Consider the following 27637-nt stretch of genomic DNA (forward strand, 5'->3'; position numbering starts at 1 on the left):
ATATGTGTTTCCATAAATTCAGTGTTGTGAAGGGTTCTTATATCCCAAAAAAGTATCAGCTTGTTTCTTAAACTAGACAAGAGTTTCAAAGTTCTTTTCCTATCTTTACCTAACTGCTTAATCTGCAGCTGTCTTGGTGGAGTATTCCTGCACAGTAAGTTCTGTGCATAACATACCTCAGTACCAAAGCACACTCAGCCCCCCAGAATATTACGGTTTGGTTTTCATTTACTAGAGACTCTGTGCCAGGGACAGGCAGCCATTTGGGCACACAGGTACCCCTTACCTATCACTTTCAGAGCTGTGTCACCCTAGAGAGCAGTAGATTAAGATTTACTACTTTTGTGCAGCGAGCAGCTCTTTGCCTTGCACACACATATATTATGGTGTGATCCTGGAGGAGAGTTATTCAGCTCTGAAGGCCATGACTGTGTAGGTCCAGGTGTCAGCAGAGCTGTGCATCAAGAAAGCATCATTCTTCCACCCAGCAACACTCCCCTCATCACTTTTATTGCTGACAAAGTAGGCAACACTTAGATTTAGGGTATATCAACAAGCAAAGCTTTATTGAATTGATACTCATTATTAAAAGTGTTACAGTGTGATACACAAGGCAAGAAAAAAAGCAGTGTGTGTGTTTGTTTTTAAAATCATTGGCTGAAGGTACACTACAGTAACTAGTATCTGTTTCACAGTAGTTAGTAACATTTGGAAAACTCTTGCTCCTTCTGGCAGGATCTCAGCAGAGCATGGAAGGCGTTTTTAGCTCCCTCACTGGGCATGAACAAGGGCACCTGCTCCCTGGCCATACCCAAATCCCTTGGGGCCAAAGTTCTTGGCATAACAACCTGTGAGAAAGATGAACACACAGTAGCTGAGTCTTCCAGCACATTAATTAAGAACAGCACTGTCTGGGCTAAGCCTCTCAGTGGCTTCTCCTTAGTCACTAGAATATACCCCTGGGAAGCAGCACTTAGAAACATTTTGTTAAGCTGCATAACTAACAGGACTGAACTCAGTAGCCAGGACTGTTCCATCTGTGTAGCTCCCAGCCCACTCTGTGAGAGCAACTCACAGGTCCAGTCTGTGGCTTGGTATCTGTTAAGTCATTTGTTGTCATCAAACCACTGTGTGGATCAAGTTTATATCCACAACCACTCAAGAAGGCAGAACACAATGCTTGCTGGCTTGTTTCCTTACTCTGATCAGGCACAGGGCAAGGCTGCTGCTGCATTTCTCAGTATGTGATGTTTTACTTGATGCAGATGTCACTTACATCAGCAGCTTCAGTAATATCCATTTCATTTTTTACTCTAGTCCTATGACCTACAGAGCACTTCCATGTGAACGTAAGCCTGAAAGTTTCTTATATCAGCAAGACATTGACCGTTTGTCCTTGTAAGGCATCTTGAACCATAAACAAATGCTCTTTGCTTCTTTTCTCACCTTTACAATAGATTTCTCCCTCTTTTTCAGTTAGGGTTGTAGATTCTAGGCTTTTTCCACACTTGGCACATCTGAAGCAGTTCTTGTGCCATGGCTAGAGAAAAAATAAAGATGATAGTATTAATACACAGGATGCCCAAGTTGGTAAAAAAACACATTAACTGGAGATATCTGCATCACTACTGATTAGAGACTGGTGCAATGAAAAGCAGCTGAAGTGCACCAGTAGCAGACAAGAGCATCTGCATTTCTGTGAGCAGCACAAAGCCCCAGATTCCACCCAGCATCCTGCTTAGAGCAGCATTCTGAAAGGTTTAGGCTTGCTGTGATCAATTCAGAGCAACCTTGGCTCTCCATAGCAAGTAACTCAGACACCTGGCAGACTGACATGCAGTTTAACATGGTATTTTCAGAGGCTATCCCCCTTCAGATGAAACATTCTTAAGATAAAACATTCGGCCTCCCTCACAAGCTGCACACCTAAAGATTGTTTCCTCTTCTGGGTGAGGGGCTTCTGTCGTTTTCTTCAGGTCTCTAGCATGAGACAATATTAAATCTTCACCTCTGAAATCTAAGGTGATCACTCATCACCCTGCATTTCAAGTGGGTTTTTTTTTCAATTAAGTTGATTGATTTGATTATTTCCAGTGCGAAGAAATGCAGTTTTAAGGTAACTGCCCTGCAGTTGGTTCCCTGCTGGGACTGACATAACACACCTTACCCAATTTAAAGTCCACATAGCAGGTACAAAACGGCACATGCAGTTCCTTACCTTTCCAGCTCCTATTACTTTCTCTGCTGCATAAACAGAATCACCACACCTAGAGCATTTCTCTGTCCCTCCAAACTTCTGAGCGAACTTGGACGGGTTTGGATTTGTGGTGGGCCGGTGAGGAGAAGGCGTGCTGAAAGAAACAGGACATTTGTTTTCTCTACTCTTACTAAAATGATCTCTTGCTCTGCTTAGCAACATGAACAGACCAGCACCCAGCACATAGTACAGAATACAGGACTGCTGCAAAACTGGAGAAGTAAGCTACCAGAAAGGCTATCCAATTACACTTGGTAGGGAAAAAACCAAAGCCACAACAACAAGAAGAGAAAGGCCTTGCTTTAAAGGATAAAAAGAAAGTACTGTAAAGGCTAATTTCTTGAGAGCCTTCCTTTTTTCACTTAACTAGAACTGAATTCCATCAGAACATGGATTTTTCAGACAGTAAGCTACAAATAATTCTGTTAAGTTCCTGTCCACTGATTATAATCAGGAACCTGAATGGATCACTGAACCTGGCTGCAGAGCATACATCATATAAACGTTAAGCAATCATTTGGGAACTTGCATGAAGCACGTTGTGAGACATACCTCAGCTTCTTTCCACAGAAAAGCTGTGCTTTTCTGGCATTCCTAATGCTCTGCTTTACAGCAAGAACTTAATCAGATTAGGAATGTTTACTATTTAATGTGACTTCTGGTTTTGGCTATAATTAGGCACAAATGGTTCTTCATTTGCCAGTTAGAAATTCATTCTGCTTGTAGCCCCAGGTTCTCAGTTGTCCAAATCCATCCCTGCAAGAATCTGTTGAACGGTAGAGCAATGTGAGACCCACATTCACCTCTGCAAGCTCATGCAATGCCATCAGCAGCTCCATAATCCAATCCCCTATGGCTCATTCATAAAATGAGTGTGTTCTTGCTTGCACTAACCCTGCTTCTACTGTTCTGACTCACACAGTCACCAGTGGGAGCTTCATGCAATGCAGGTTCAATGCCCTGCATTCAGCTAGACTGGGGTATTTTGCAGCAATTCTATTCCCAACATGAACATAAACAAAATCCAGCCTGAAAGACTCCTCTGAAAATAGTACTGAAGGACAAGGGCCATGCACCCCCAACTCAGTTCACTCACCTCTCAGGCTTGATGCCTAGTCTCTCTCCCCTGTCCATGTTCAGCGTGCCTGCCCCTTGGCCATATCCATAACCTTTTGGGCCATACTTTTTCCCATAGCAAGATTTGCAGTAAACTTCAGCATCATGAATTGCTACAGTTGTGCTGTCCAAGTTTTTCCGGCAGACCACTGGAGGTAAAAAAAAAATAAAATTAAACTGCCTTAAGGGACTATTTCTATCAGCACACATGGTAAGCCAAAAATCAAGTGAGAAGTGATATTATGTTTTTCCCTGTCCAAAATTCTTCCCATTAGGCAGTGGGACCACCAGAGATTAGAGGGAGCAAGTTGCTGTTTGAATTTGTGAATTATGCTTAGCCCCATAAAGGGCTCTATTCCCTCCCACCTCTTCATGACCGTGATATTTAAAGCCTGGAAACTTGCCGTGGTTTGATGAACGAGGCTGCTCAGAAACCCAGAGAGGGCAATCAGCAGTTTCCCTTGACAGATGCCATACAGCATGAAGCCAAAGCCTATCAGTACAGAAAAGCCCCTGCCCTGCCCTTTTGGCCAGGGTGGGGCTGGGAAAAAACCCGAATCTTCAAGGTTTCCCAGCTCCCTCACCCCCCCAATACTGCTTCAGGGCAGAGCTGGGGCTGGTTCACAGCTGACACCGGAGGGGCTGTGCTTTTCTGGCATTCCTACATTGTCCTCCAGCACAATGCATGCCCTCTCCTCAAGGTTACAGTAGAAGGGAGAACTATTTCCTTCCTAAACCTCCTTTTGTATGCCAACTGCCGTGCCCTTTCCATCTGCAACAGCATTATGCCCATGAAAAAGAATTTGGGGGAGAAGAAAAAAAGAAACACTCTCAATGAATTTTTTGTTTAAAGATTTTAATGTCTGCAAAACACTGGGTGACTTTTGCTTATGGCAATCATTAGCTCCAAGGTTCTTTTTCTAAGACACTAATATCCAATAAGTAAATCAATTAATGCAAGTTTGTTAAGCCTATGGACTTTAACCCCAACAGAAGTATGCACTAAGGAAAACCATGTATTCAGACACACTAGAGCCATTGTTTGACTGCAAGTTCCAGGTTTCTTTTAATAGTAACTCCCATAAAAGGCTGAAAATGAGGCAGCCAAGGCATCTAATCTTTGTTTTTTGAGACCACTGTAGAGCTCAAGGAAAGGAGTGTAGGTGTGCCGAGGCTCTCAACGCCAGCACAGCACACCAAGGTTAGGCAGCAGACTTAACAGCAAACTTGTTTGAGAGGCCCAGGGTAACTGCAGCCAATATAAGAAGGCTAAACCCTAGCTCTGCCCATATGTATTAATCACCAACAAGTGGGGAAAAGCAGTACCTCATGTTTGCAATAAGGTAAAATTCTCTGATTCAGACAGAGAGGCTGTCTGCTCACAAAGTAGGAGCCTCCAATTCACAGAGACCCTTTGTTCCCCTCATCTAAGCAGAGGTATTTTCAGCACAGAAAGCGATTTTCAATGCCTCACTGGGCTTGTTGGTTGGACTGGAAAATAATGCTTTGGACTCCTTTCATCTGAAATAAACCACAGGCCTCTGTGCCAAGAAAGTTTAGGCTTTTGGCTGTGCTAAAGGATCAACAACTCGGCTTTGCTTGTGCGCACTGCTGTCCTGCTCTGCACAGGACTCCAGGGCAGCAGTTTGATAACTGTTCCTTCAGCCTCTGCCAGCCCCAGGACCACGGGGAGAAGCCCAGCTGAGCTCAGATCAGCGCAAACAAGGCTCTGCCACTGGCCTTCCTCCTCTGCATGAGCAATGCTTAAGCCAGGTTTCCAGCCTCAGGATCCCTTAGACTCCTGAGGAAAAGGCTGCAAGAGTGCAAATGGATGTGCTTTGCTCAGAAACATGACAAAACCTCTCTAGGAGGTGAGCTCTCCCCTCAGGACTGCCAAGCCCAGGAAGCACGTGGGGAAGCAGGAATCATGATGGACAGTCACCTCTGGCCACTGCCATTCCCAGTGTCAGGACACCTCCTGTGGACCAGCCCCTTGCTGCTGTGACCCCCACAGCTATGGCAGGAGAGATTTTAGAGGAGAATACTTACTGCAGAGGAAGCAGCAGCGGTGGAAGCTCCTCCCGTCGCACTGCACCTCCTCAGCATGGTAGACGGTGCGGCCACAGGCTCCACATTTGTTGCCACCTCCCCAGTTCGGCATGGTGGTTCTGTGTGCCCAGCCAGTCAGGAGGGGAGAAGGGGATTCTTAAATGCACATTAACAATTAAGAGACATTGTTAAATGCAGTGTCCTCCATCACCCTGGCCCCAGGACAGCTGGGCTTACATGCTCCTTTAAACCAGATCTGTGAAGTTTGGGTGGCATCAGAGCACAACTCTGTAATTTCATCAACTGTTTAAAAACATGACCCTCCACTGCGTGAGAAGATTTTGGGACCAGTTCAATTTCCCAGCTCTTCAGATGCCAGACCAGACTTAAAGGCTTAGGCAGGCTCTCTACGGCTATTTGTAAAAGCAGACGAACTGGCAAGGGGAACAGAGACCACTGCTGCTGAACAGCAAGAAAAACAGAGACACAGTCTTCATGAGCCATGTCCTCTGTCCCTGCCTGGGGATTTTGAAAGTTACATAAATTGGATATGCACAAATTACAGTTTCATGCAAAAGAGCTTTACTGTACCTGGAACCAATGCCCCCCCAGATGGATATAATTTCAGTTTCTATGCTTCATTAATGCTGGGCCTCTTGTCTGATAGAAGCAAACCAGTTGTGCCAACAATGGCATTTTGTTTTACTGTAGGGCCTGTCATTTGGGATGTGGAACAAGCCAAAGTTCACTTCACCGGAAAACCACTTATTAGGGTTGTAGGAACCTTCTGAACTCCTTTGAGATCACACCTGCACTTCAAAGAAGTTTAAGGGGGATTATTTTCCAGGGACTCCACCCGTTACATGAACTGCACCTTTACCAGGCCGGTATAGCAACCAAACGCAACTGCTCAAGTAGCCACAGCTGATGTAAAAGGAAGTGAAACCCCCTCTCATGCATTACTTGCAATGGACACTCAGAAAACTCTGGGGACAGGCATCTCACCCACTGTGTCAGCCTGTAGCCTTGGGAACAGTCTCTTACATTAAGCCAGAAGCAGTAGCTGTCCCATCTCAAGCTGATCTGCTCCCTCACAAACTCCCCTGCACTCTCTGGCACCACCATCAGCAGTTCCCCCCAGCTCTTCCCATTCATTATCTGGGGTTCAAGCTCCAAAGCAGATCCCTGCCCATCACCTTTGAGATCTCTGAGGCTTTCCTCCCGCCGCCACTGCCACTATTGTGAGCTAACACAGCTGTGTTTGCTGAAGGCTCAGCTCAGCACCACCACCTCCCACCAGCACAGAGGCCAACAACAGCCAGACAGGGCTACTGCCTCCATGAGCTTAACCCAGCAGAGCTGCTCAGCACTCATCACCCCAGTGCCCCTTACTGATCCTCATTTCACACGGGGCTTTTGGAGGAGGACCATGGTTTACCCACTGGAAGCCCAAAGGCACCTCCTGCCACCCTCCCCCACCGGCAAGAGCATTCCCTCCCTGCAGAGTTCCCACAGCAGCACAGGTCAGCTATCAGGGAGGGAGGCTGGGAAGGAATTTCTTGGGACCTTCTGACTTTTCTCTGCAAAACTCTCCCTCAGTTGCCCTGAGAAGCTCTCCTAGGCCTGACAAGGAGAAGATACGCACAACATCATCCCCACACAAAGCCCAGAGCCTGCTGCCTTCAGTTAACTCTGCGCTCATCCCTCTGAGCCAGAAGCAGAGGACTACCAATCTCCAGTTGCCTCCCTTGTCAACAGAGAGGAACTAGAAGTGCCACCCAGGAGCCAGAGAGGAGCACTTTGCTTGAAGAGCTCTTTTCTCTAAGGGTTTTTTCTCCCAAAGTATGGGACAGGCCTCAGTGCAGAGCGAGCTGCCTCGTACCCCAGGCAAGGTAGAGCAGACTCCCAAATCACAACTGAGAGCAGCAGTTTTGGCTAAACCCGAGTTATGTGACCCATCTTGCCTGGTGAAACAAGCCTCCCACCCCAGCAGCATGAGCAGCAGTTCAGCAGTGCAAGGTAGGACGTGTGGTTCCCAAGTAAGACATGCTGCCAGGTAGCTGCTACAAGACTTTGGCCAAGACAGGCAGACAGCCATTCATGGCATGTGGGAAAATAAGATTAGTTTATTAAACTAAATTGGGGCACCTTCGGTACATTCCTAAGCAACAGCTTAGGAAACTTGCTCGGAGTGGCTGAGCAGTGCCATTTGCACACTGACACCAATTACTGAGAAAGCCCTTTGTTTAATACTTCCATGGGATTAGCATCATTACTGCTCCATGGTTTAGCACTAATACCCTGACCTAGCTCATAAAATTAGTTTTATGACATTTCCCACTTTGCTTTTGTCATTCTTGGCACAACAGTACAGTCTAAAAATCAAGATTCCATTTCTTTTATCCAAGTGCTTGGCTGTGCTACCGCACAGCAGCTGACATCAATCAGAGCAAAGAGCGTCCTTAGCTAAAGAGAATATAGACTACACAACACTCTGGAAAAGGAATGCATGGATGGGGGGGAGTAAAAAAGAAAAGGAGAAAAGATGCCTTTCCACTCTGTTTGCTTTCCAAAATGTAAATGGTATTTGGTACAAGAACTACTTGTGTCTTTTCCTCTCATCACCTCCATGCTCATGTTCTATTGTGCATTTTCATGAGCCTACTTTATCTTAATCGTTTTGTTAGCAAACAATAATTTCATTTTCATGCGCACTACAGCTGAGAACCTGAATCAGGTTTCCCCAGCTTTGCCCCAGATTTCACATGAAATGTTGGGCAAGACAGGGTGCAGCTCCACCCTTTCTTCCCCGGGAGAGACAAAACACTAGACGACTCGACAACCATTAGCTAACTCAAAACTTCTGATAAGGGCTTTGGGAATTCATTAAATGAAAAATAAAAAGGAATTGAAGTCGGTAGGTCAAGGTAACCGTATTCTCTTCCAGGGAAAGTATTTCCATTTATCCTCCCCATGATGTTCCTATGACTCTTGCGTGGGAAGAACGGCAATATTTCCTCAGTTACTCAACAGCAGGAGCTCCCTCCTGGCAGCGGTGCTCAGGAGGCGCCTCAGGGGCGAGGGCTGGTGCCCTGCAGCAGCCGTGCCCAGGACATCGCACCGCTCCTCACGGCCCTGCCCCGGCACATCGCACCGCACCTCCTCACAGCCGTGTCCCAGGACATCGCACCGCTCCTCACGGCCCTGCCCCGGGACATCGCACCGCTCCTCACGGCCGTGCCCCGGCACATCGCACCGCTCCTCACAGCCGTGTCCCGGCACATCGCACCGCTCCTCACAGCCGTGTCCCGGCACATCGCACCGCTCCTCACGGCCCTGCCCCGGCACGGCGCACCGGCCCCCGGCCCGCTCCTCACAGCTGTGCCCGGAGCCTGCTGCTGCCCAGGGCTCTTTCCCGAGCGCCGCGGGGAGCAGGCTCAGACCGCCAGCCCCGCCTCAAGCCTGCCCTGCTCCCTCGGGACTCTCCGGCTAGTTCCTGCAGGCCTCTGGGGAGCTCAAAAGCAGCAATTAAACATCCAGGTGATCTCACTGCCAACACCAATAATTCTGGCTGTCTGCTGCGGCTTGACGGCAGCTGCTCCTACCCAGCACGCATCCACGGGACAAGCCCCAGCAGCTGCCAAGTCCCTTCCGACCCGTTTGCTAACAGCAGCTCAGATTCAAGAGACCTAAGCCAGCCGCAAGACAGACACACAAGAATTCCAGGCTATCCGGTTTTCCTAGACGGCTTTGTCGGCGGCCCGTCGGGGAAGCCCGGTGCGTGGCAGCTCCATCATTAGAGCAGCGGAGCGGGTGAGCATCGCCCCCGCCGGCTTCCCGGCCCCGGCTCGCCTTGTGCCGCTCGCCAGCCCCGAGCCCTGCCCGGGGTCGGGTCCGCTCCGGCCCCCCTGCACCGGCACTCACCTCAGCTCGGCTCGGCGCGTCTCGGCCCGGCGCGGCCCCGCGGCGCCTTAAAGAGCCGGGGCGGAGCCAGGAGGGGCCGGGCCCCGCTGCCCGCGCTGGGCCGGCCGGTGCTCGGGACGCGGGGCTCGGCCCTGCCGGGGCCGCCGGAGATGGCCCAGCTGCAGCCTCGGACCGCAGCACCCCAGCTTGTGGTTTTACCCAGCTTTAGGATTTTGCTTGGCGTACTTGCCGGCTCCGTGACCGTGTTTCCCCAGAGCACACGGAAAGGATGCAGGGGTCAGGAAAGAGGTTTCCCAAGCCTCTGGGAAAGCGGGCGCAGGCAGGAGCCCGTGCCCGGCTCGTGGGAGCCTCGAGGACTCGGCACCGCAGCTCCCGCTGAACCACTGCTCCAGTGGGGACTGATTAGGAGGGGCCTTAATACGTTCACAAAAGGCCGGCAATTAGGGCTGTCTACAGCATGCGGGAGAAAACTGCCCGAGGCTTCAGCTGCTTTTTGTAAGCGTCCCAGTTTCCCAGGGCTGTTGCACACTGGCTCTGTCGGTTTCAGGATTATACGCGGGGCTCCCTGTGCCTAGCGGGAGATGTGGGCTTATCCCCTGCTCGTTATTAACCCAATACCAAGTCACTTACTCGTTGCCTACAGGAATGCCAGGCAGCACGGGAGCGACCTTTTCACACACACCAGAGATGGAGCCCCAGGAATGAAGCCCAGCGAGCTTGGTGGAGGCAGCCCCCAGGAGCCCTCCTGCACAAGCGCTGTGCAGTGAGGTGGGCTGTGGGCTGGCTGGGATGAAAGAGATCCCGCGGAGCTGCTGGCACAGACACTGGGTGACATGCCACCTAGGCCCAAACTGCCTGCACCGTGAGGTGACTGAATATGACCTCTACATCAGGTCAGAGAATGACAAGGGTACCTCTTCCCTTCCCTTAAAATGTTCTTTCCGTGTACTGCAGCCTGCGTGCTGGCAGCTGCAACTTGCTGAGATTTTTTGCTTTCCGGTTTTTAATTTTCTTTTTTTTATTTGTAAAGAATCTTGAGTGACCAGACTGTACATGATTTATGTGCATCTTGGAGTCCTGCTCCGTAAGCAAAGCCAGTATCTGTTCCTGTGGAACAAGTTGGTGTTCATTGTGGGCAAGACCGAGAGTCTGACCTCAAGCATCATAGCAAAAACTTTATGCTAGGCTTTGAGGGAAGCGAGCACTAGGAGAAGCAGAAGTGTTAGCAACTGTTGTTTCTTGACTTGGAGGTTGCATGAAGGGAGAGGATCTCTCAGAGTCAATGAGAGGCTGTGAGTCAGAGCAGGCTGACTCCATTTGCTGCAAGAAATGCCTGTGCTCTCTTGTCCAACTTGTCCTGCTCCCAGCCCTGCTGGAACTGCGTGTGATGATGCTAAGTTATTTACCATGTCTCCTTGGGTAGCCTCCAGAGCTAATAGATTTTGTCTTTTGATAACATTTCCTACAGACTATAAAAAATAAACAGCAGAGATCCCAATGGGGAGAGAGAAGCTTTGCAGACCCAGCAAGGTCTGACCATACTCAAAGAAAGGAAATTCTCACTGTGACTAAGGGGCCATGCTGGTATGAAATAAAACACTTTTCAGTGGTGAGGCACTGCTGAGTGAGCTAGAAGATAGTCTGGCAGCCAGTATTTCATTTTCTCATGTTTAGTATTTAGTCAGTTTGTCAGAAACAGAGTAACCATGAGGGTCAGACATATCAAGTAAGTCCATTACTATAGGAACAATATTAAGGATACATTACTGCAACACTTGGGAATAATACCTTGGAATGAAGAAAAACAAATGACAGAATGAAAAATGTTACCACGTACTTAATTTTCATTGATATGGACTATTTTTATAAATAGTATGCATAGGTATATGTATGCATAGGTATATTTGTTATCTATAAATACATAGTTATTTTATTTATGAGCATACTTATTCTAACTCCTCTGCAGGTCTCTTTTTCTCTGTTTCTTTCCTGAGAGCATAGTTCAGAATTTATTTAAGATAAAGCCTGGATCCAGCCCTGCTGCATTCCTCCTTGCTGTCCTGCACTCCTTCAACCTGTCATCCTGAACATGCCTGCCATTGCCCAAGCAGCCCCACTGCCCCCTCCACCTCCCTCAGCATCCTCCTGACCCGATTCTAGCCTTCCCTGTGTTCCTGCCTAACTAACACCTGCTGTAAGCTACTCTTTCTGACTCACCCAAAATTTCAGGTGATGCCTCTACTCACTGACTTGGGGAGAAATTTCCACCACTGTGGCAGGCCCCTGTAGGCAGCCTGGCTCCCGCAGTCTGCCAGCTTTTTGTCTGGCTTTTGCCATTTTGAGCTCAGCAGATTATAATTAGGGCAGTTTATTTCTGAAAAGCAGTGTTCAAGTGTATTAAGAGCTCCTGTTCCTTTCCCCTGCCGATTCAGCAGCTCAGAGGCCTGGGGGAATTGGTTCTGTGTGTTTCCTCTCTCTTCTTCTTCTTTCTTAGCCATGGGAAAGCCCACAGGCTCCACACAAAACCAGTTCTCCCTTTATGGAGGGATAGAATGTAAGAGAATACAGAAGTGCAGAAGGTAATCTCACACCTGAGGAGTTCCAGCTGTACTAATCAGCAAAGATTAGGAATAGGCCTGAATTTAAGAGGCCACAGCTGTGTCCAATAAGAAGAAGAGTGCTACAAAGGAGTGGGCTACCTGGGTGAGGAGAGAGCTGGAGTTTGTTGGCTGTGCTGTGAAGAAGGAGTCAGTGCTGTGAGGAGCTGCCCATTACAAATCACCAAGAAGGTATGGGACTTTCACAATAAGATGACAACACCCTTTCGCATGTAAAATTCACCTGAAGCATGTCTGTCACCTCAGAACAAATTTCTCAAGGTTTTAGCCATGCCGTAATTTTATGTGAGGGCTGTTTTCCATGTTTTGAAAAGCTGAGTAAATCATCAGCTTGTTTGACCTAGTTACTTCTCAAAAGACTTGGCACACATCAGTGTACTCAGGGCTTTTGCATCTGCTAAATACCTTCCACTCACCTGGGATTATCTTATCCTCGTTTGATCTGGTAAGCATGGCCCCACGGCTGCTTATGGCAGAATCAATCTGCTCTGCTGGTAACCTTTGCTATCATTTTCTGAAAGTTTATTCTTGTTAGTCTAGATTTTACTTTGTAGGGGGTATATTCATATTCTGACACTGTTTTTTTGTCAGAACTAGTTTTATCCAAATACTGTTATTAGTGACTGAAAATCTTAAGTGTATTCTTGTAAGACCCTGATTTTAACTATTTTGCCAATTAGGAAAGCTGTTTTGAAGCTAGCATAGAGTTTATTGTTTACCAGCCTGGGAGGTCAGACACTGAGCAGTGCTTCCCATGGTACCTTGGTTAATTTCTCACTGGCCATCCCCCAAACTTGCTCCTAGTAAAAGGGATTTTCAAGTGCAATATCAGCAAGTGAAAAATTAATTTGTGCCCAGCATTACCCAGATTTGTCCTATCACAGAAGGAACTATGTGTTTAGCTAGCTTCCTTGTCTAAGCATCCATGCATCTCAGCAGTGTTATACATATTCTACTATAAATATAATAATGATAGATTTGTGAAGTTTGCACAAATTTATGAAAATACAATAAGTGATTCTAGTGTTTACCAGAGCTGTGATTTTTGGTTTTTAATTGTCTCTTCAAGTCCAACATACAGATATGGAAAACATTCTCAGTATGAGAAGACCGTGCTTTCTAAGGTTATTGATTTCTTTATTATTGGTTATGTTTTTATTTTATTTTGCTTTAGAGGTTCCAGGTAGAAATGGAGGCAGTTTCAGAGCTGCCCACTGTTGCAAGTGAGTGCTGGTGGGATTTTAAGGAGATTGAGCAGTGGGGTTTGACTCAGAGGCTCTCAGATTCCTCTCCAGTTCAGTGAAGTTTTTGGGACCCAGCGTGTTCCTGGTCCCCCAGGGAGATGGACCATTCATTCTGAGGGTCTTGCATGCAACACTTCAGCCTGATGTGAGACTTATCTAAATGAAACACATGATTTGCATCTAATCCTAAATACATTTAGTGAGGTAAAGCACAGTGTAGGCTGCTAGTGATGAAATTATCAGATCACAGCACTGTAAAAACCCAGCAAAACATCAAAGTTACTATATTGAAGTTCTAAGGGTTTGAACAGAGGTTTCTGAAAAGTCTGGGGAAACATGAGCTCTATTTTAGATGCCAGCTCAGCAGAATATGAATACCTGGACTAGTAATGATGTCACCTCCCTGGCAGGAGGCATAATCTAGGCTGAAAGTATTGATTTCTTTAATAAAACTCAATTTTTTTTCACTGTAGGCTCACAAGGCTGGATTATCCCTTGTGTTGTGCTATGGGAAAACCTGCAGGTAAGAGCTTCAGTAATCTCAACCATGTACAAATTCTGTTGCTGACTGACAGGATATCATTAGCAGAGGACAGAATTTGAGGACTCACACAGCTTGTTCCAATAATACTGTTACTGATTTTGAGGAGGGCAGGGAAGTGTATTTAATATTAGATATAAAGAAAAGAGAGGATAGCCAGGTGAAACTCTCTGACTCTGCTGTTTTCAGAAAGCTTCCCAGCTCCATCAGGCTGCTGAGGGAGTTACCTGGATAGCAGATAGCAGTTTCTCCAAATACATAATGTCAAAAAGCTCTGGTTGGGTTCAGAAAAAGAGCCCATATGATCTTTTTTCCCCCCGCATTGTCCCTTTTCCCAGTAACTCTTAGGACTCTAAACCCTTCTGCACCATACCAGCACCTCTGCATGCAGCTTCTTGTCCTGATAGGAGGAAGCTCAAAGGCCTGTTATGGCAGGGAGTTTCATCACCTGTGAGCAACCTTCCTCAGAGCCTCTGGCAGTCTTGTGCCAGAGCCCTGCTAAGCATTGTGAGAAAGAAGAGGGTGGACAGTTTCCAGCTTGCATTGTGTTGCCATCACATGAAGTTTCCAGTGTCCTTACATCAAAGGAAAAGCATTTCATTCTCCACAGAAACAGCTAGGAGGTGGTCAGCAGTAAACCCAGCAACGTGCTGATGCTTGCTGCAAACCATTGCTACAAAAGCTGTCCCTGCCCCTGGCAGCACAACACACTAAGATGCAATGATGCTTTACCTTTCCCAGGCTAGGAACATCAGATGTAGAGAAAGGAAGGGAAAAATTTGGCAGAAAAGCTATCCTCTTGCAGGAGAACAAGCTATTGAATGTGCTGGGGCTGGTAGTTTCTAGCATGTCTCCTTGCAGCCAGGAGTACTTTAATTGCTCTGACTCTTTGCAGAGGGGCTTGATGGGGATATGTTCTAATCTGAACAAAACACGAGCGTCAGGCTCCTTTTTACTGACTGTAATGCCAGTGACAAGCACGTGTCATTTGGAAGTGTATGAGCATGCTGTGAAGCCTGTTTTTCTCCAGCAGTAGAAAAGTAAAGGGTAGGTAAACCTTGTCTCACATTGAACCTCCTGGGGGAGAAAGACAGGACTCCCCCTAAATATGATTGTGCTTCATTAACAGCCACTGAAGGGGAGTAGGACTCTAAGAGTGCCTCAGTGGCACTGCTCCCCACCTTAGTGGTGCTTCTAAGACTGGGTGTGGCAGCAGCACCAAGAGCCAGCCATAAGATACAGCCCCCCCCAATCCCTTTGCCTGAAAACTAAGCACCTGAAGCAGGCTCTGTCTAAAAAAGCAAGGGTATTCTGGCTGCAGACAGCTTGCCAAGGGAGACCTGTGCCTGAGAGCTATTCCCAACCTGCACAGCTCCTGTGCCTAGCAGCTGTCAGTCTGAGCCTCTGTGGTGAACCAGCAGCAGTGCTGCACTGGTGTGATGACTTTCTCCAGTGGGTACCAGCTAAAGGTGAGGCTGCATTAGACCCTGCCATGAAAGCGAGCTCCCATTAAGCTCTTGATGGACACATTTCTGACTCTGACATATCCCTGGTGTGCAAGACCCATGGCAGCAGCTGTGTGGCCATCAAGGAAGATGGAAAACTTCCTGGAATGGAAAGACACCCCCTCCCTCCAAATTATTGTGACTGCATGACACAACAGTGTCATGTTGTTGGCTGTGCTGCATTTTGGAGCTGAACCACTCACTTCAGTGCCATCTGAGGAGGAAGGAATACTTTGACAGTTCAATCAATCAGCTAATCTGATTATTAATTAATTTAGTTGTCATCACTGGCTGGAGTATTTTAATTACCTCTATCACTAAATAATATTTGAACCAGTGAAAACAGGTAATAGTAGCACCATGAAAATGGTGATTGTATGTAAGGGTTTCAGCAGGGAGAGGATGTCAGGGCTAAGTGCTTGGAGATGTGTTTGTGGTTGTATTAACCTAAAAGCCATTGAGGTGCACAGCGAGCACTTGATGCGAGCTGCCCAGCAGAAACTGCTCATTTGGGATGCTGCTGTCCCCCACCAGCAGATATATCCATCACCCAGCACTGACACTGGAACTCCCCATGTCCACTGACCCCAGAGCTCATTCCTACTCCCATTCCTGCCCGTTATTTACCCCTCTTATTGGCCACAGCATGAATCAGGGTGCTCAACAATCCCCAGCTAAAACCAGCCGTGCAAAAATCCCACCTAGTGGCAATGCTGCATCGTCAGGAACAAATCACTGCGAGGCACTCTGCTTCTCTGTGGTTTCTTGGGAGAGCAATTTACGACCCCTTCCACACACAGCGAGTGAAAACAACTGTGCTTGGGAAGAGCACTTTGGCCAGCTCTTGCACATCACGCAGTCTTGGCAGTGATCCCTGTTTTCTTGGCACAAACACAGAAGCTCTCGGAGGCTGGGGGTGTCAGAACCTCGTCTGCTCGGCGCCGATGGTCAGCTTTCAGTGCTCCGCTCAGTCATTATTGTTAATGCTGTGTTCAAATTATGACAACCACTGTCATGTAATGTGTGGTCTGTGACAGCCACACACCCTCCTGCTATGGTAGACCAGTGCCTGTAAAGTACAGATCTCTTTTGCTGAGAAATGTGGGCATAAAAAAGCAATGAAAGAGCTGAAAGGATTCCTATTGAAATTTTATCACTTGGAAAGAAGAACCAGCATCAACAACAGTGAAATTCCATGGTCAGGAAAAAGCCCAAACAATGTCCAATATTTTCCTTAATTGGATTACAAATGCCACCTTTGGAATACATTTTGAAATCAATTATTCTTTTCTCTTTGTTGTGCTGTCAGTTTGTTTTTTACACTTCATTAGGCAAGGGAATGAAATGAGGCTGTTGTGTTTCTTATTGATTCTGCTTTGTGTTTGAAGTCAGTTTATCTTCCTAGATGTTAGGCCACAGTTTTCTTTTCTAGCACAGATGAGATAGCTATCTGCACAAACTTTAAAAATAAGGGAATTGCCATTATCTACCACAGAGTAATTTCTGCTCTTCCTTAAGTCTATGTTCTTCCATACACTAAATTAAAAGACATATCATAAAAGAGTTTGTAGGGATGTTGGGAAGACAGCCTACTTAACCCAACCCCAAGAGGAGATGTACTAATAGAGATTGAAGGGGAGGTGGTTGAGATTCATTATCTAAAGGGCAAGGATTTAAAAAGGTTTTAAAAAAATGAATGTTCTGGAGGTTGTTTTGTAGGCATAAGTGGGGACACTGGCAGGCAGAGGAGAAAGTGTCAAGCTCGGAGTGAGCATAGGGAGCAAAGAGAGTAAACAGGGTAAATTCATAAATAGGAGAAACAAGATGAGTGGTACTGAGGGAAACTGGAACAGAGATAAGTAGGAAGATAATATGCAAGATCCTAGTGGGAAACATTCTGGAAGAGGACAAAGAACCAGCATTTAATGCTGTTTGAGAGTAGAGATTGACCTAGGGAGACAGTCATCAGCATGAGAGAGGTTTTAGTAATAGGTTAAAAAATACTTTAAAATGCAGAAGTTGATTAACCCCAAACTGGTTATGAGATGCAGGAATATGTGTATTTTCTGTATTCCTTGCAAGTTATGTTACTGCTTGTGCAGTGAGATTTATCTTTAATTTTATTTTTTTGTCCTAAGATTTTTTTCCTGCAGCAGTCTAGATGTTCAAAAACTTAATAAACAATACATTAATTGGAATTTAAGGATTTAAGGGTGATCTTTTCCTACTACTGAAAGGCCTGTTCTCTTAACTGAAAATAATTTGCATATTTCATCAGAGACTGGATTTTAAGTCAGAAATGTATATAGCCTTATCTGTCTATCTATCTGGATACAGATGTGGACCTGTTGGAATGGGTCCAGAGAAAGCCAGAACAATGACCAGGGGTCTGGAACACCTCTTGTATGAAGGCAGGCTGAGAGAGTTGTGGCTGTTCAGCCTAGAGAAGACCCCAGGGGCACCTTACAGCACTTTCCAGTGCCTAAAGGGGGCTGACAAGAAAGCTGGAGAGGGACTTTTTACAAGAGCGCATAGTGACAGGGCAAGGGGAATGGCTTCAAACTGAAAGAGGGTAGGTTTAGTTTAGGTATTAGGAAGAGATTCTTTACTGTGAGGCTGGTGAGGCACTGCAACAGCTTGCAAGAGAAGTTGTGGATGCCCTGTTCCTGGAAGTGTTCAAGGTTATGCTGGCTGGGGCTTTTTTTGAGCAACCTGGTCTTGTAAAAGATGTCACTACTCATTGCAGGGGGTGTTGGACTAGATGGCCTTTAAAGGTCCATTCCAACTGAAACTAATCTATGATTCTATGATACAGATGCCTGTAGTTTTTTGATCCTAGGCTATACACATTATTATTTATTCTCTATCATATGCTCAGCACAAGTACACACCCACCAGTCCAATGTAAATCACCCAAACATTTCTGCTCTCAATTGAAAACCCGTAAGTTACATGCTGTACCCTGCAGTTTAATACTATGCTTTGTGTGCACATAACAGCCTCAGTGACATGGTTCAGAGTGGGAGGAACAGCAGAAAGTTTTTGGCATTTCTCTCTCCCAGGGGCTGGTGTAGGTCATGCTAGAGCAGCTCTGGCTGCTGGCTGTTGCTGGGCTGCAAAACCCTCCTAAGACGAGGTGATCCCCTTGTCTAGCCAAGGCTGAGGGCAAATCAAGAACCTACTAATCATAGAATGGTTTGGATTGGATAGGTTTGGAATGGAAAGGAACTTAAAAGTTTGTCTAGTTCCAGCCCTCCCCACTGTTCCCCCACCATGGCAGCTAAAAAAAGCCCAAGGATTTCAGTAAGTTTTGGGTGGTTTTTCGCTCCTTTTCCTTGACATCTTACCCCTGTTGAGTGAGGATAGCAGCTAACTGTGATAACTGAGCAGGGGCAGTAAGGTTTAGAGAGCCATATCCCTCTCACAGCTGGTTGCAACTGTAATTAAAGGTCACTGATTAAAGGTCAACAGTCTAGTCTGAAGATTTAATGTTAGGCAATACTCTTATGGCTCTGGTCATTGAGCAAGCAGCCTGCTGGCTGTCTCTCCTCCTCCAGACGTGGTCTCAGTCTTGTTTCTGCAGTGAGCCACAAACTCTCTTTGTCCAACAGCAAATCCTCAGCACAACTCAGGCCAAACCCTGCAGAAACAGCAGTGGAGCAAAAGTGCAACTAACACTGAACAATTTCGGCAGGTATTGCAGCATTAAAAGCTTATGAATTTTTCAATCCAAAACCAAACCGTTGTGTTTGCTTTACAAAAGAAATGAAAGACTTTCATTTCCAGCCCATGATGATTTGGTGTGAATTTGGTGTGTAAAGGCCCCTTGGCATTGTATGCATTCTTCCAAACCTGGATTTTAATGTTCTAAGTGTAATTACGTGGGCCTGAAATTCGCAGCTAAAATTTGTTTTGATTTATTTACATGTAATTGTTGTCAGGCAACCAGATACTGTTTTCAATTAGGCATTATGTTCCCAGCAAGAGGGTTAACAGAAATCAAAAGTAATTAGCTCTCCTAAAAAGCAGCCATTTTATGCCAAACAGAAGAGGATTTTTATTTTTGCAGAAGATGTAAGGTAAAATAGAACTGCTTTGTAGGTTAGCAGAATTATTACTATTTGGTGATACTTTTGATGGTCTTAAGAGAAGGAAATGAGGCAATTCCATTGCCTGTGGTGAATCTGGAGTCTGGTGGCAAAACCAGTATGGAAATCAGCTGAGAGATGAGCATTCAACAATTTCATGAGACTCTCACTGATAATTTGGGGTAATCAATGCTGGTAGTTTCCATCAGCTGTTTTGCTTGAGCAGAGGGCTTCCCAAATTTAGGGCACACAGCAGAAGCCCCCTCATGTCCATGTTGCCTCCTCTCTCAGCCCACCTGGCTTGCTCTTACCAGTTTGCTATTTCAGGAAAATGTTCCGTAGGAGTTAGTGTGCTTCAGGAGTACAGCTCTTGTTTGGAGACATGGCAGGCAAACTGGTTAGATACTAAATCACTTTTTGATCATGCAGATTTACTGCAGAACACCAGGACACCTTGGAGGCTTGGAGGTGTTGGAGATTTCTATCAGTTTGTTTCCTTGCTTCCAGCCCACTGTTTCACAGCCCAGCTGGCATGGCACTCAGCCAGACATTTTTTGGCCTGTTTGCCCATGTTTTGTTCATTGTACATCTGATTGTATGTGCTCAAGCCTGTGCCTGCTCAGTGAGGCTTTTACTGTTGAGGATGGAGACCTCGCACTTGCCTGTGGATGTTTGTGGGGGTCAGGACATCACTGGGGCCTTGTTTGAAATGAGTTTGTATAAATGAGGAAACCATGGATTGCCTGGTCCTGCCAGTGGGGACCATTGACAGCTTGCCTGCCATCAGGACACTGCTCTTGTTGCTTTGGACTTGTACAACAAGACAAAGTCCTTCTTAAATGAGGAAAGCTGGTGATTCTCGGAGTTGTTTATTTAGCTACTGTAACTCCATAAAATATTCAAATCTGTGTGAATGTAATCCTTGTGTTTTCTATGCTGATTACCTTAGTAATGTGTATGGAAGTAGTTTCTAGGGGCTGTTCACTAACTTATGCAAGCATTTCCTGATACTCATTTTGCTTGCATTGCCTTTTTGCTTCTCCTGTTCTCACTGTATGGAAAATGCAGGACATAACATGTTGCTTAATCCTTTATTTTCCCCTATGCCTGGCAGTCTTTTTTGCCACCTTCACTCCAAAGCCTTAATCTGACCTATTTTACTCCTCCTTGCCTTAGAGCAGCCCTCAAGTTGGTATGGAATGCACACACATGCACAGACTCATGTGCACATCTATATACAATGGACTGGGAGGACAACATGGTTTACATCATCTCGCATCTATTGCCCTGACCTTTTCAAATAACTTATGTGAAGTTCCAGTGCTATTTTAGTTTGTCTTAATAGGAAGTTTGCAGTTGAATTTATATAGTATTTTATAGTTAGAGTCTTTTTTCCATAGTTCAACTGTACTTCAGGGAAGAAATGTTGGAAAAAATAAATGTATATTAAATAAAATTATTGTGCAACATACCACTAATATATGAATATATCATGCAATATACTCTAATGTTAGAATTTCACTGTGCTATAAATAATTTCATGTATAGATGAGGAACAGACTTTTGATTTACTACTGGCTGTCTGAATTAGTCATATATGGTAAATTTCTCTAAAGGGGTCATATTTGACCGAAGGTGTCTGTTATTGTTGGCATTAAGTAATGTGCTTTCTAGAACTGCTAGACTACTCATGGCACTAGACCAATTTGTTATTTTGGGAGTAGATAAAGTCTTTGTTTAGCCTCCTGGCACTCAGTGCAGCTCTTAAAAATGGTTTTCTTTGTTTTGCTAAGGTTTTCTGTTCCTCTTAAATCTACTCCGGTCTATGGAGTTTTGTCAAAGGAGACAAGAGGCCTGAGTATTAGGTGTTCTCCTTTCTTGGATGTCTTCCCAGAAGGCTCAATTTCAGGTGGGTGGGGGGGGGGGACACGAGCAGATAATGTACAATACTGTGCTTGAACATTGCAGTGTCAGCACTCCAGCATTTGTCTAAAACCAGCAGCTGTCACTGTTGCTGACATTCACTAGATGTCAGATATGATTTTCATACTATACAATAGTACCTGGAGAAGCTGAATCATATTTTTTTCCACTTAAAACTGTTACCTCATTGTGTACAACTTGGAGTCAAATCTGGTAGAGGACGTGGGCAGCTAAAGTGTGGGGATTTTTACTTGATGGCAAAACTTCCTCAGTTCCTGATTTTAAGATGGCTCGACCTGCATGTTTACAGAAACCCAGAGCTGCCCCAGCCCTGGCTCAGATGTTGCCTCGGGGTGTGGAGGATGCCAGAGACCAGCTGGGATCCCAAGCAAAATGTCCCTGCCCCGCAGCCATTGCTGTGCTTAGTACACAGGCAGGATTGTTCTTGCAGAAATACCATTGCCAGCTTCCCTGAAGGCAGCTTGTGGTGCTGCTCTGTGCGACAACCTTGCAATTAGAGCAGTTAACAAGAGACTGGGAAACCTGAACTTAGGTCCCTTTCCAGGCAGAAGGAATGCCAGCTGTCCCCTTGCCGGGCTCCAAGCTGACCTGTGGGAGTGGAATGTCACTTGTGGGTCCAGAAGGGGTCCATGCTGTTGGAATAAAGGCTTATCCACCCCGCTCTTCCTCATGCCAAGGCCTGCTTTAGTGCATCACTCAGGGACTGCGTCCTGTAAGAGCATCCACAAGTGTCTGAGCATCTGCACTGCTCCCAGCTCTGGGGGCTTGATCCTAGCTGAGGCTTTCACCGTGTTACACAATTAAGACAGACTTTTGTGGAGCTCAGGAGGTCGGTGGACTCCACTGATTTACAATCCAGAGCAATTTTCTAGATTCGGGCTCTGTATTTATGCTATTTTTATTGCACAAGTTGCCAACAATGCCTTTTGTTTGGTCAGTAAGTATGCTCCCTGCTAAAATGCCCCCTTAAGGACATACTTAAGTCCCCATCAGCTTGAATGAATCTTTAGTAGGTTCCCTGTAGTTGCTTTGCAGAGCAGAGCTGTGACCCACAGGACCTGATTTCATGTCCCTGCTCAGGCATTGTAGTCGGTGGGGGCTGGTATTGCCATGCTATGGCCTAGGTCTTGGAGCTGAGTGAGGGTTTCAGGCTTTGATTCTGAGTCAAGACATGAGCACCCCTTTGGATGTATAGCACAGAAATGGCACTGTGCTCTTTCTGTACTCTCCTGCCATGGCATGTTTTCTAGAGAGTTCAACAGAGGTGGTAGACTTGAAACATTTTTTCATTTGAGGCTCATAAAATATCTTTCACTCCTCATCCTTTGAACTGAAGTACTTCCATATTTTCTCAAGGCACATATTAAAATGCCAATCAAGGAAAATATCTCCAGGAATCCAGTTTTCCAGGAGACGGCTCCTCATTCATCATGAGCTCCAACTTAGGCTGCAAAAGGCTCAATTCAGCGAATGTAAACCCAAAAGTTTACCTCAAGCACCAAGGGAGCCGTGCTGGGTACAACTCTGGCTTGCATTAGCATGTGTTTGAAGAGCCTGAATGCAGAGACCTGATATTGGAAATATTTATTTGACAGCATTTTCTTGGAAATGTCACTCCAGCAGCCTGTGGCTCTCACTCCAGCCCTCATGAAAGCAGTAGGTGGGTGTCACTGATGCCCTGTGCTGCAGGTGCTCTGATAACAAAAGTTGAAATGATTTTTAGAGGGATGAAAATATGTTTCAACACTTGGTTAATTTTTATCCAACATATGCTCAGTCTGTACAATTTAGATGACTAAACGTCAAGTTGCAGTGTTGCTTAAAATGCAGGCTGTACTTTGTAGTCATTTAGTGGTTACTTGAGGCTTAGGCATCTGGATGTTCTGAAACACAGCTGAAGAAGCTGATGTGGACAGTTCTGTGTCACAGGTGTATGTAGTACCCCAACATCCCTGTTTTACTGAGACCTGGGCTTCTGGCTCTACCCCCACCTTTTGGGGGGCCTGAGAGGAAGGACATGCCCCAACATTCTTGTATATAATCCCCTGATGCTGGAATCAAGGCTTTGAAATCTCAGGGATGCCCTTTGGTTTGTTTGTAGTTCATGTGAAGTGACAGGACAGGGGTGCTGGATGCAAAGAAGGGAAGCCACCCAAAGACAGCAGCACTCAGCTGATGGGGGGCAGGCTGGTGAGCAGCATTGATGAGGGCTAGAGAGGTACCAGTGTGGTGTTGCTGGCCACATCCTGAAGTCCTCATGCTGCTATTTGCTCCAACAGGCTGTTAACATCAGATGGTTTGTCTGTATGAGGTGAGGTATATACAGAGTAAGAGAGAGCATCAGTATCTGATGTCTTACAGCGAGGGAGGGAGCTGTAAAACTACAAGTAAAGAATATGATTTAAACAACAATTTAAAGGGCAAAAAGGGGGGTGAGGGGTTTGACAGGAAGGCAGGTCTCTTGGTTTATAGCTAGAATGGATTTTTAAACAGAAGAGCATTGTGGGTACAGGAAGATTCAGCTGCTTTTCGATTCAGTGTTTTGGCTAACTCATCGCTTTGCTTGTTTTTGGCTGAGTGGCTGCAGTGGCTTGTTTCCATGGTCAGCGTTGGCTCATCAGATTTGCTCAATTCTTTGGCACTTTCAAAGGGACCAATTAAGGCCATTTCCTTGAACTTCATCATTGGAGACAGAGCTCAGTTTGTGCATTCTGGTTACTTGCCAGATCTGGTGCAGCTGTCCCATGTTTGGGGACTTACGTGCAGCTTCGTTTTGTGGAACTGGGATTTCTCCTGTCAGCAGAAGAAAAGTTTTCTACCTGACTTGAATTTCCCCAGGCATAGAAGGATACCCAAGAGGAAACTGGAACCCATGCTTCTTTTATTTTAAGTAGATCTGCCCAAACATCTGCCATAAAGGGGGGCTTTGAATTACTGGGAGCAGGGGCAAATGGAAGAACCCCATAGGGTATGGGAACATTTTGTAATGCATAGGATTTGGGTCTTAATTTGAGTTTAGCCAAAAGAAACATTTAACAAAAATGTCAAAATACTGATCTTTCCAAATTCTCTGCAGCATGCATTAGAATTGGCCACTGAGATTTTACTTCAAGCTTGCATCAGGATCATTGATACAAGTCACTAATACAAACATTACTAAAAGGTTCATTTTTCTCCTTTAGCATGGCTTCTGGAGTTTTCAGTTTCATAATTTTTTTTCCTGACTATTACTTACTAAAAATACACATTTAAGGGGTTAGCTTTTTGGCTAGATAGATATTTTATGGTGTGGTCAGTGATGTTTATTGAACAAAGCTACAGCCTGGGTCAAAAGTGATGCAAAATTTCAACTGTGCATTCCTAATAACTTTTAACAGGAAAGTAATGTTGAAGAAATATAGTCACCATCCTACAGTACCTGGCAGTGGATGCATTCTCCTACTTGAAGAATTCTTGGCATCACATCTCATGTGAAGAAATGAAACATTAGATTTTTTTGATGAGAAGAGAGGTATAGGGACACTTTAATCACAGTTACCCCAGCCAGGAGCCAAACCCACACAGCTGCTCATTCATTCCCACACCAGTGGGATCAGGGGGAGAACTGGAAGGGTAAAAGCCAGAAAACCCATGGGTTGAGATAAAGAAACTTGAATAGGGAAAGCAGGAGCTGTACACACAAGCAAAGCACAACCAGGAATGAACTCATCACTTACCATGGGCAGGCAGGTGTTCAGCCATCTCCAGGAGAGCCCCATCAGGACCTGGGATGACAAACACCGTCACTCCACACATCACCCCCTTCCTCCTTATTTCCCCCACTTGATACACCTTGCATGATGTCAGATGCTCTGGAATGCCCCTTTGGTCAGTTTGGGTGACATGTTCTGGCTGTGTCTCCTCCCAGCTGCCCAGGCACCCCCAGCTCCCTCAGCAGTGTGGCAGCATGAAAAGCAGCAAAGGCCTTGGCTCAGTGTAAGCCCTGCCCAGCAATAACAAAAATGTAGTACCAACCCTGTGTTCAGCACAAATCCAAAACACTCTGAAGAAAATTAGCTCTACCCCAGCCAAAAGTGGGAAAGGAGGAAATGAGATGCAGTGCAAAGGACCAAACCATGCCAAAAGTAACCTCACAGCTGTTGCAAAAGCAGGGGAAAAAGTCAAGGAGGAAGACACAACTTGGAGGGGAAGATATCAGGAACATGGCATGGGTACTTAAAAAAAAAAAAAAAGAAAAAAAATCTTCACCAAAGTGAATACCATCAAAAGGCATTACATGTCATCAAGTGCAGGGACATGGACCAAAGCTTGCCAAAATTGTTCCCCATTGAAATCACAAGATTTTGTTTCCCTTCCCGAAAGGAAATTTCATTTCCTTTCGGGAAGGGAAATGGGATCTTGTGAAACAGAAAAGAAAGGCTTACAAACCCTCTGGAAAGGAGATATGATCAAATGAAATGAAATTGAGAAAAAAATAAAAAAAACCCAGAAAATCTGGAGATTCAGTGACTAGAAGAAAATGGTCTGGGAGGAAATGAGGAGCAGTGCAAAGGACCAAAAGAGGCCAAAACTAACTTCACAGGTGTTGCAAAAGCAGGGGGAAAAATCAAGGACGAAGACACAACTTGGAGGGGAAGATATGAGGGACATAGCATGGATACTTAAAAAAAGGGGAAAAAAAAGAAAAAACCTTCACCAAAGTGAAAGCCATCAAAAGACATGGCATGCCATCAAGTGGAGGGACATGGACCAAAGCTTGCCAAAATTGATCCCCATTAAAATCCTGCAAACAGAAAAGAAGGACTTACAAACACTTCGCAAAGTAGATACCATCAAAGCAAATGCAATTCTAGGAAAAAAAAGAAATTTGGGAAATTTAGTGACTACAAGCAAATGGTCTGGCAGGAAATGAGGTTCATTGCAAAGGACCAAAACATGCCCAAAATAACCTCACAAGTTTTGGAAAAGCAGGGGAAAAAATCAAGGAGGAAGACACAACTTGGAGGGGAAGATATCAGGGACATGGCATGGATACTTAAAAAAAAAAAGAGAAAAAAAAAGAAAAAACCTTCACCAAAGTGAAAGCCATCAAAAGGCACTGGCATGCCATCAAGTGGAGGGACATGGACCAAAGCTTGCCAAAATTGATCAACATTAAAAACCTGCAAACAGAAAAAAAAAGAAGGACTTACAAACACTCTGGAAAGGCGATACCTTCAAAGGAAATGCACTTCAAGGACAAAAAAATTTTGGGGATATTTACACTGTTCTGGAAGATAGGATCAAAGAGCAGAAGTAATGCTTCATCTCTGCTTTTTTTCTTAATGAATTAAACAAGTTATTTGTTCCTGTCCTGTGCTCTGGCAGCCTGAAATGCATGGTATTGGTGGTGGTATTGGCTGTTTTGCAGTAACAGATTCCTTCTTTTTCCTTTTCCCAGCTCACCTATTTGTTTCAAACATATGCATCAATTTCTCTAAGACTTTGCAACAGGGTTTAATTGGAAAATCCAGAAGTTATCTGTTTCCAGATAGTAGTATAGTTAGGAAAGAAAATTCAGATTGGCCCAGGTTATGCTGTACAAGCAGTACATGTACTTCTGCTACAGAAAATCACTCCATTTGCACTGTTTTGAATGAATGAGCAATCAAAGTGATAAATGTCATGCTTTTATAGGTTTTTTCCCCTCAGAAAGGGCTATTAAAAAATGATTCATACATTTATTTCCAATTCAGTACTCACCTGGATTCTGTTCTGAGATGTGCAGAAGCTGCATCCTACTTGTGGTTCTAGTACTCATTTCAGCATTAGTCACCTCAGCTGAAGGCACTGGGGGTTGCACCACATGAATAATTTGATTTGTGCCCAGGACCACACATATATTCCCCATGTGCTGTGTACAAACACCCCGTGGTGAATAAACACTGGTCCAAGGGGTCCCAACAAAGGCTATCATTGACAGAACTGGTTTTGGATGAGGCAATGAACCTGGGCCTCCCTTTGCATCCATGAAACAATCTTCTGCTTTAGGAAAACTGACTCAGAAGCTTATTTGCCAGTAGATTTCTGTGCTGAACAAATGAATGCAGGAAGTAAGGAGAATTAAGTATGACAGCAGATGTAGGTAGGGAGTTAATAGCCCAGAAGGAGCAATGAAAGTTTTAGGATGTGGAGGTTTTTCCCCACTGCAGTGTTACGACTCTCCTGTATTGTGAAAGGGAAGATGATTAACCATAGCTGTATTGCTATAATGTTATAAAATGGATGGGACTGTATCTTTCAAGGGGACTATCTAATGATCCAGTAGCATGGATAACTAACTGCAGATTTCTCTGCATGACAAGACTAAGT

General features: G+C 45.3%; 1 protein-coding gene across 3 annotated transcripts; it reads right to left on the reverse strand.

Annotated features, from left to right (window-relative positions):
• Positions 1 to 538: 538 nt before the first annotated feature.
• On the reverse strand, positions 539 to 9681 carry CSRP2 (cysteine and glycine rich protein 2). Of its 3 annotated transcripts, none has more exons than XM_036401577.2 (6): positions 9576 to 9681; positions 5423 to 5578; positions 3354 to 3522; positions 2219 to 2351; positions 1447 to 1540; positions 539 to 848 (listed from the first exon to the last, which is right to left on the reverse strand). In XM_036401577.2, exons 2-6 carry the CDS (start codon positions 5532 to 5534, stop codon positions 772 to 774), a joined length of 585 nt encoding a protein of 194 aa, XP_036257470.1. In that variant the 5' UTR covers positions 5535 to 5578; positions 9576 to 9681; the 3' UTR covers positions 539 to 771. The 3 variants fall into 3 exon arrangements, with proteins under 3 accessions (XP_036257470.1, XP_036257469.1, XP_036257468.1); XM_036401576.2 differs by having other exon boundaries at positions 9572 to 9592; XM_036401575.2 differs by lacking the exon at positions 9576 to 9681 and adding an exon at positions 9347 to 9436.
• Positions 9682 to 27637: the final 17956 nt, after the last annotated feature.

Source organism: Molothrus ater, chromosome 5 (assembly GCF_012460135.2).
Source record: "Molothrus ater isolate BHLD 08-10-18 breed brown headed cowbird chromosome 5, BPBGC_Mater_1.1, whole genome shotgun sequence".
NCBI classification, from domain to species: domain Eukaryota; kingdom Metazoa; phylum Chordata; class Aves; order Passeriformes; family Icteridae; genus Molothrus; species Molothrus ater.

Excerpts from the sequence above, each read along its gene's own strand:
- CSRP2 (XM_036401577.2), bottom strand. The coding sequence starts at position 5,534 with ATGCCGAACTGGGGAGGTGGCAACAAATGTGGAGCCTGTGGCCGCACC. Across the intron at positions 3,523-5,422 it reads CCGCTGCTGCTTCCTCTGCA|TGGTCTGCCGGAAAAACTTG; the intron begins GTAAGTATTCTC and ends TTTTACCTCCAG. Across the intron at positions 1,541-2,218 it reads AAGTAATAGGAGCTGGAAAG|CCATGGCACAAGAACTGCTT; the intron begins GTAAGGAACTGC and ends TTTTTTCTCTAG.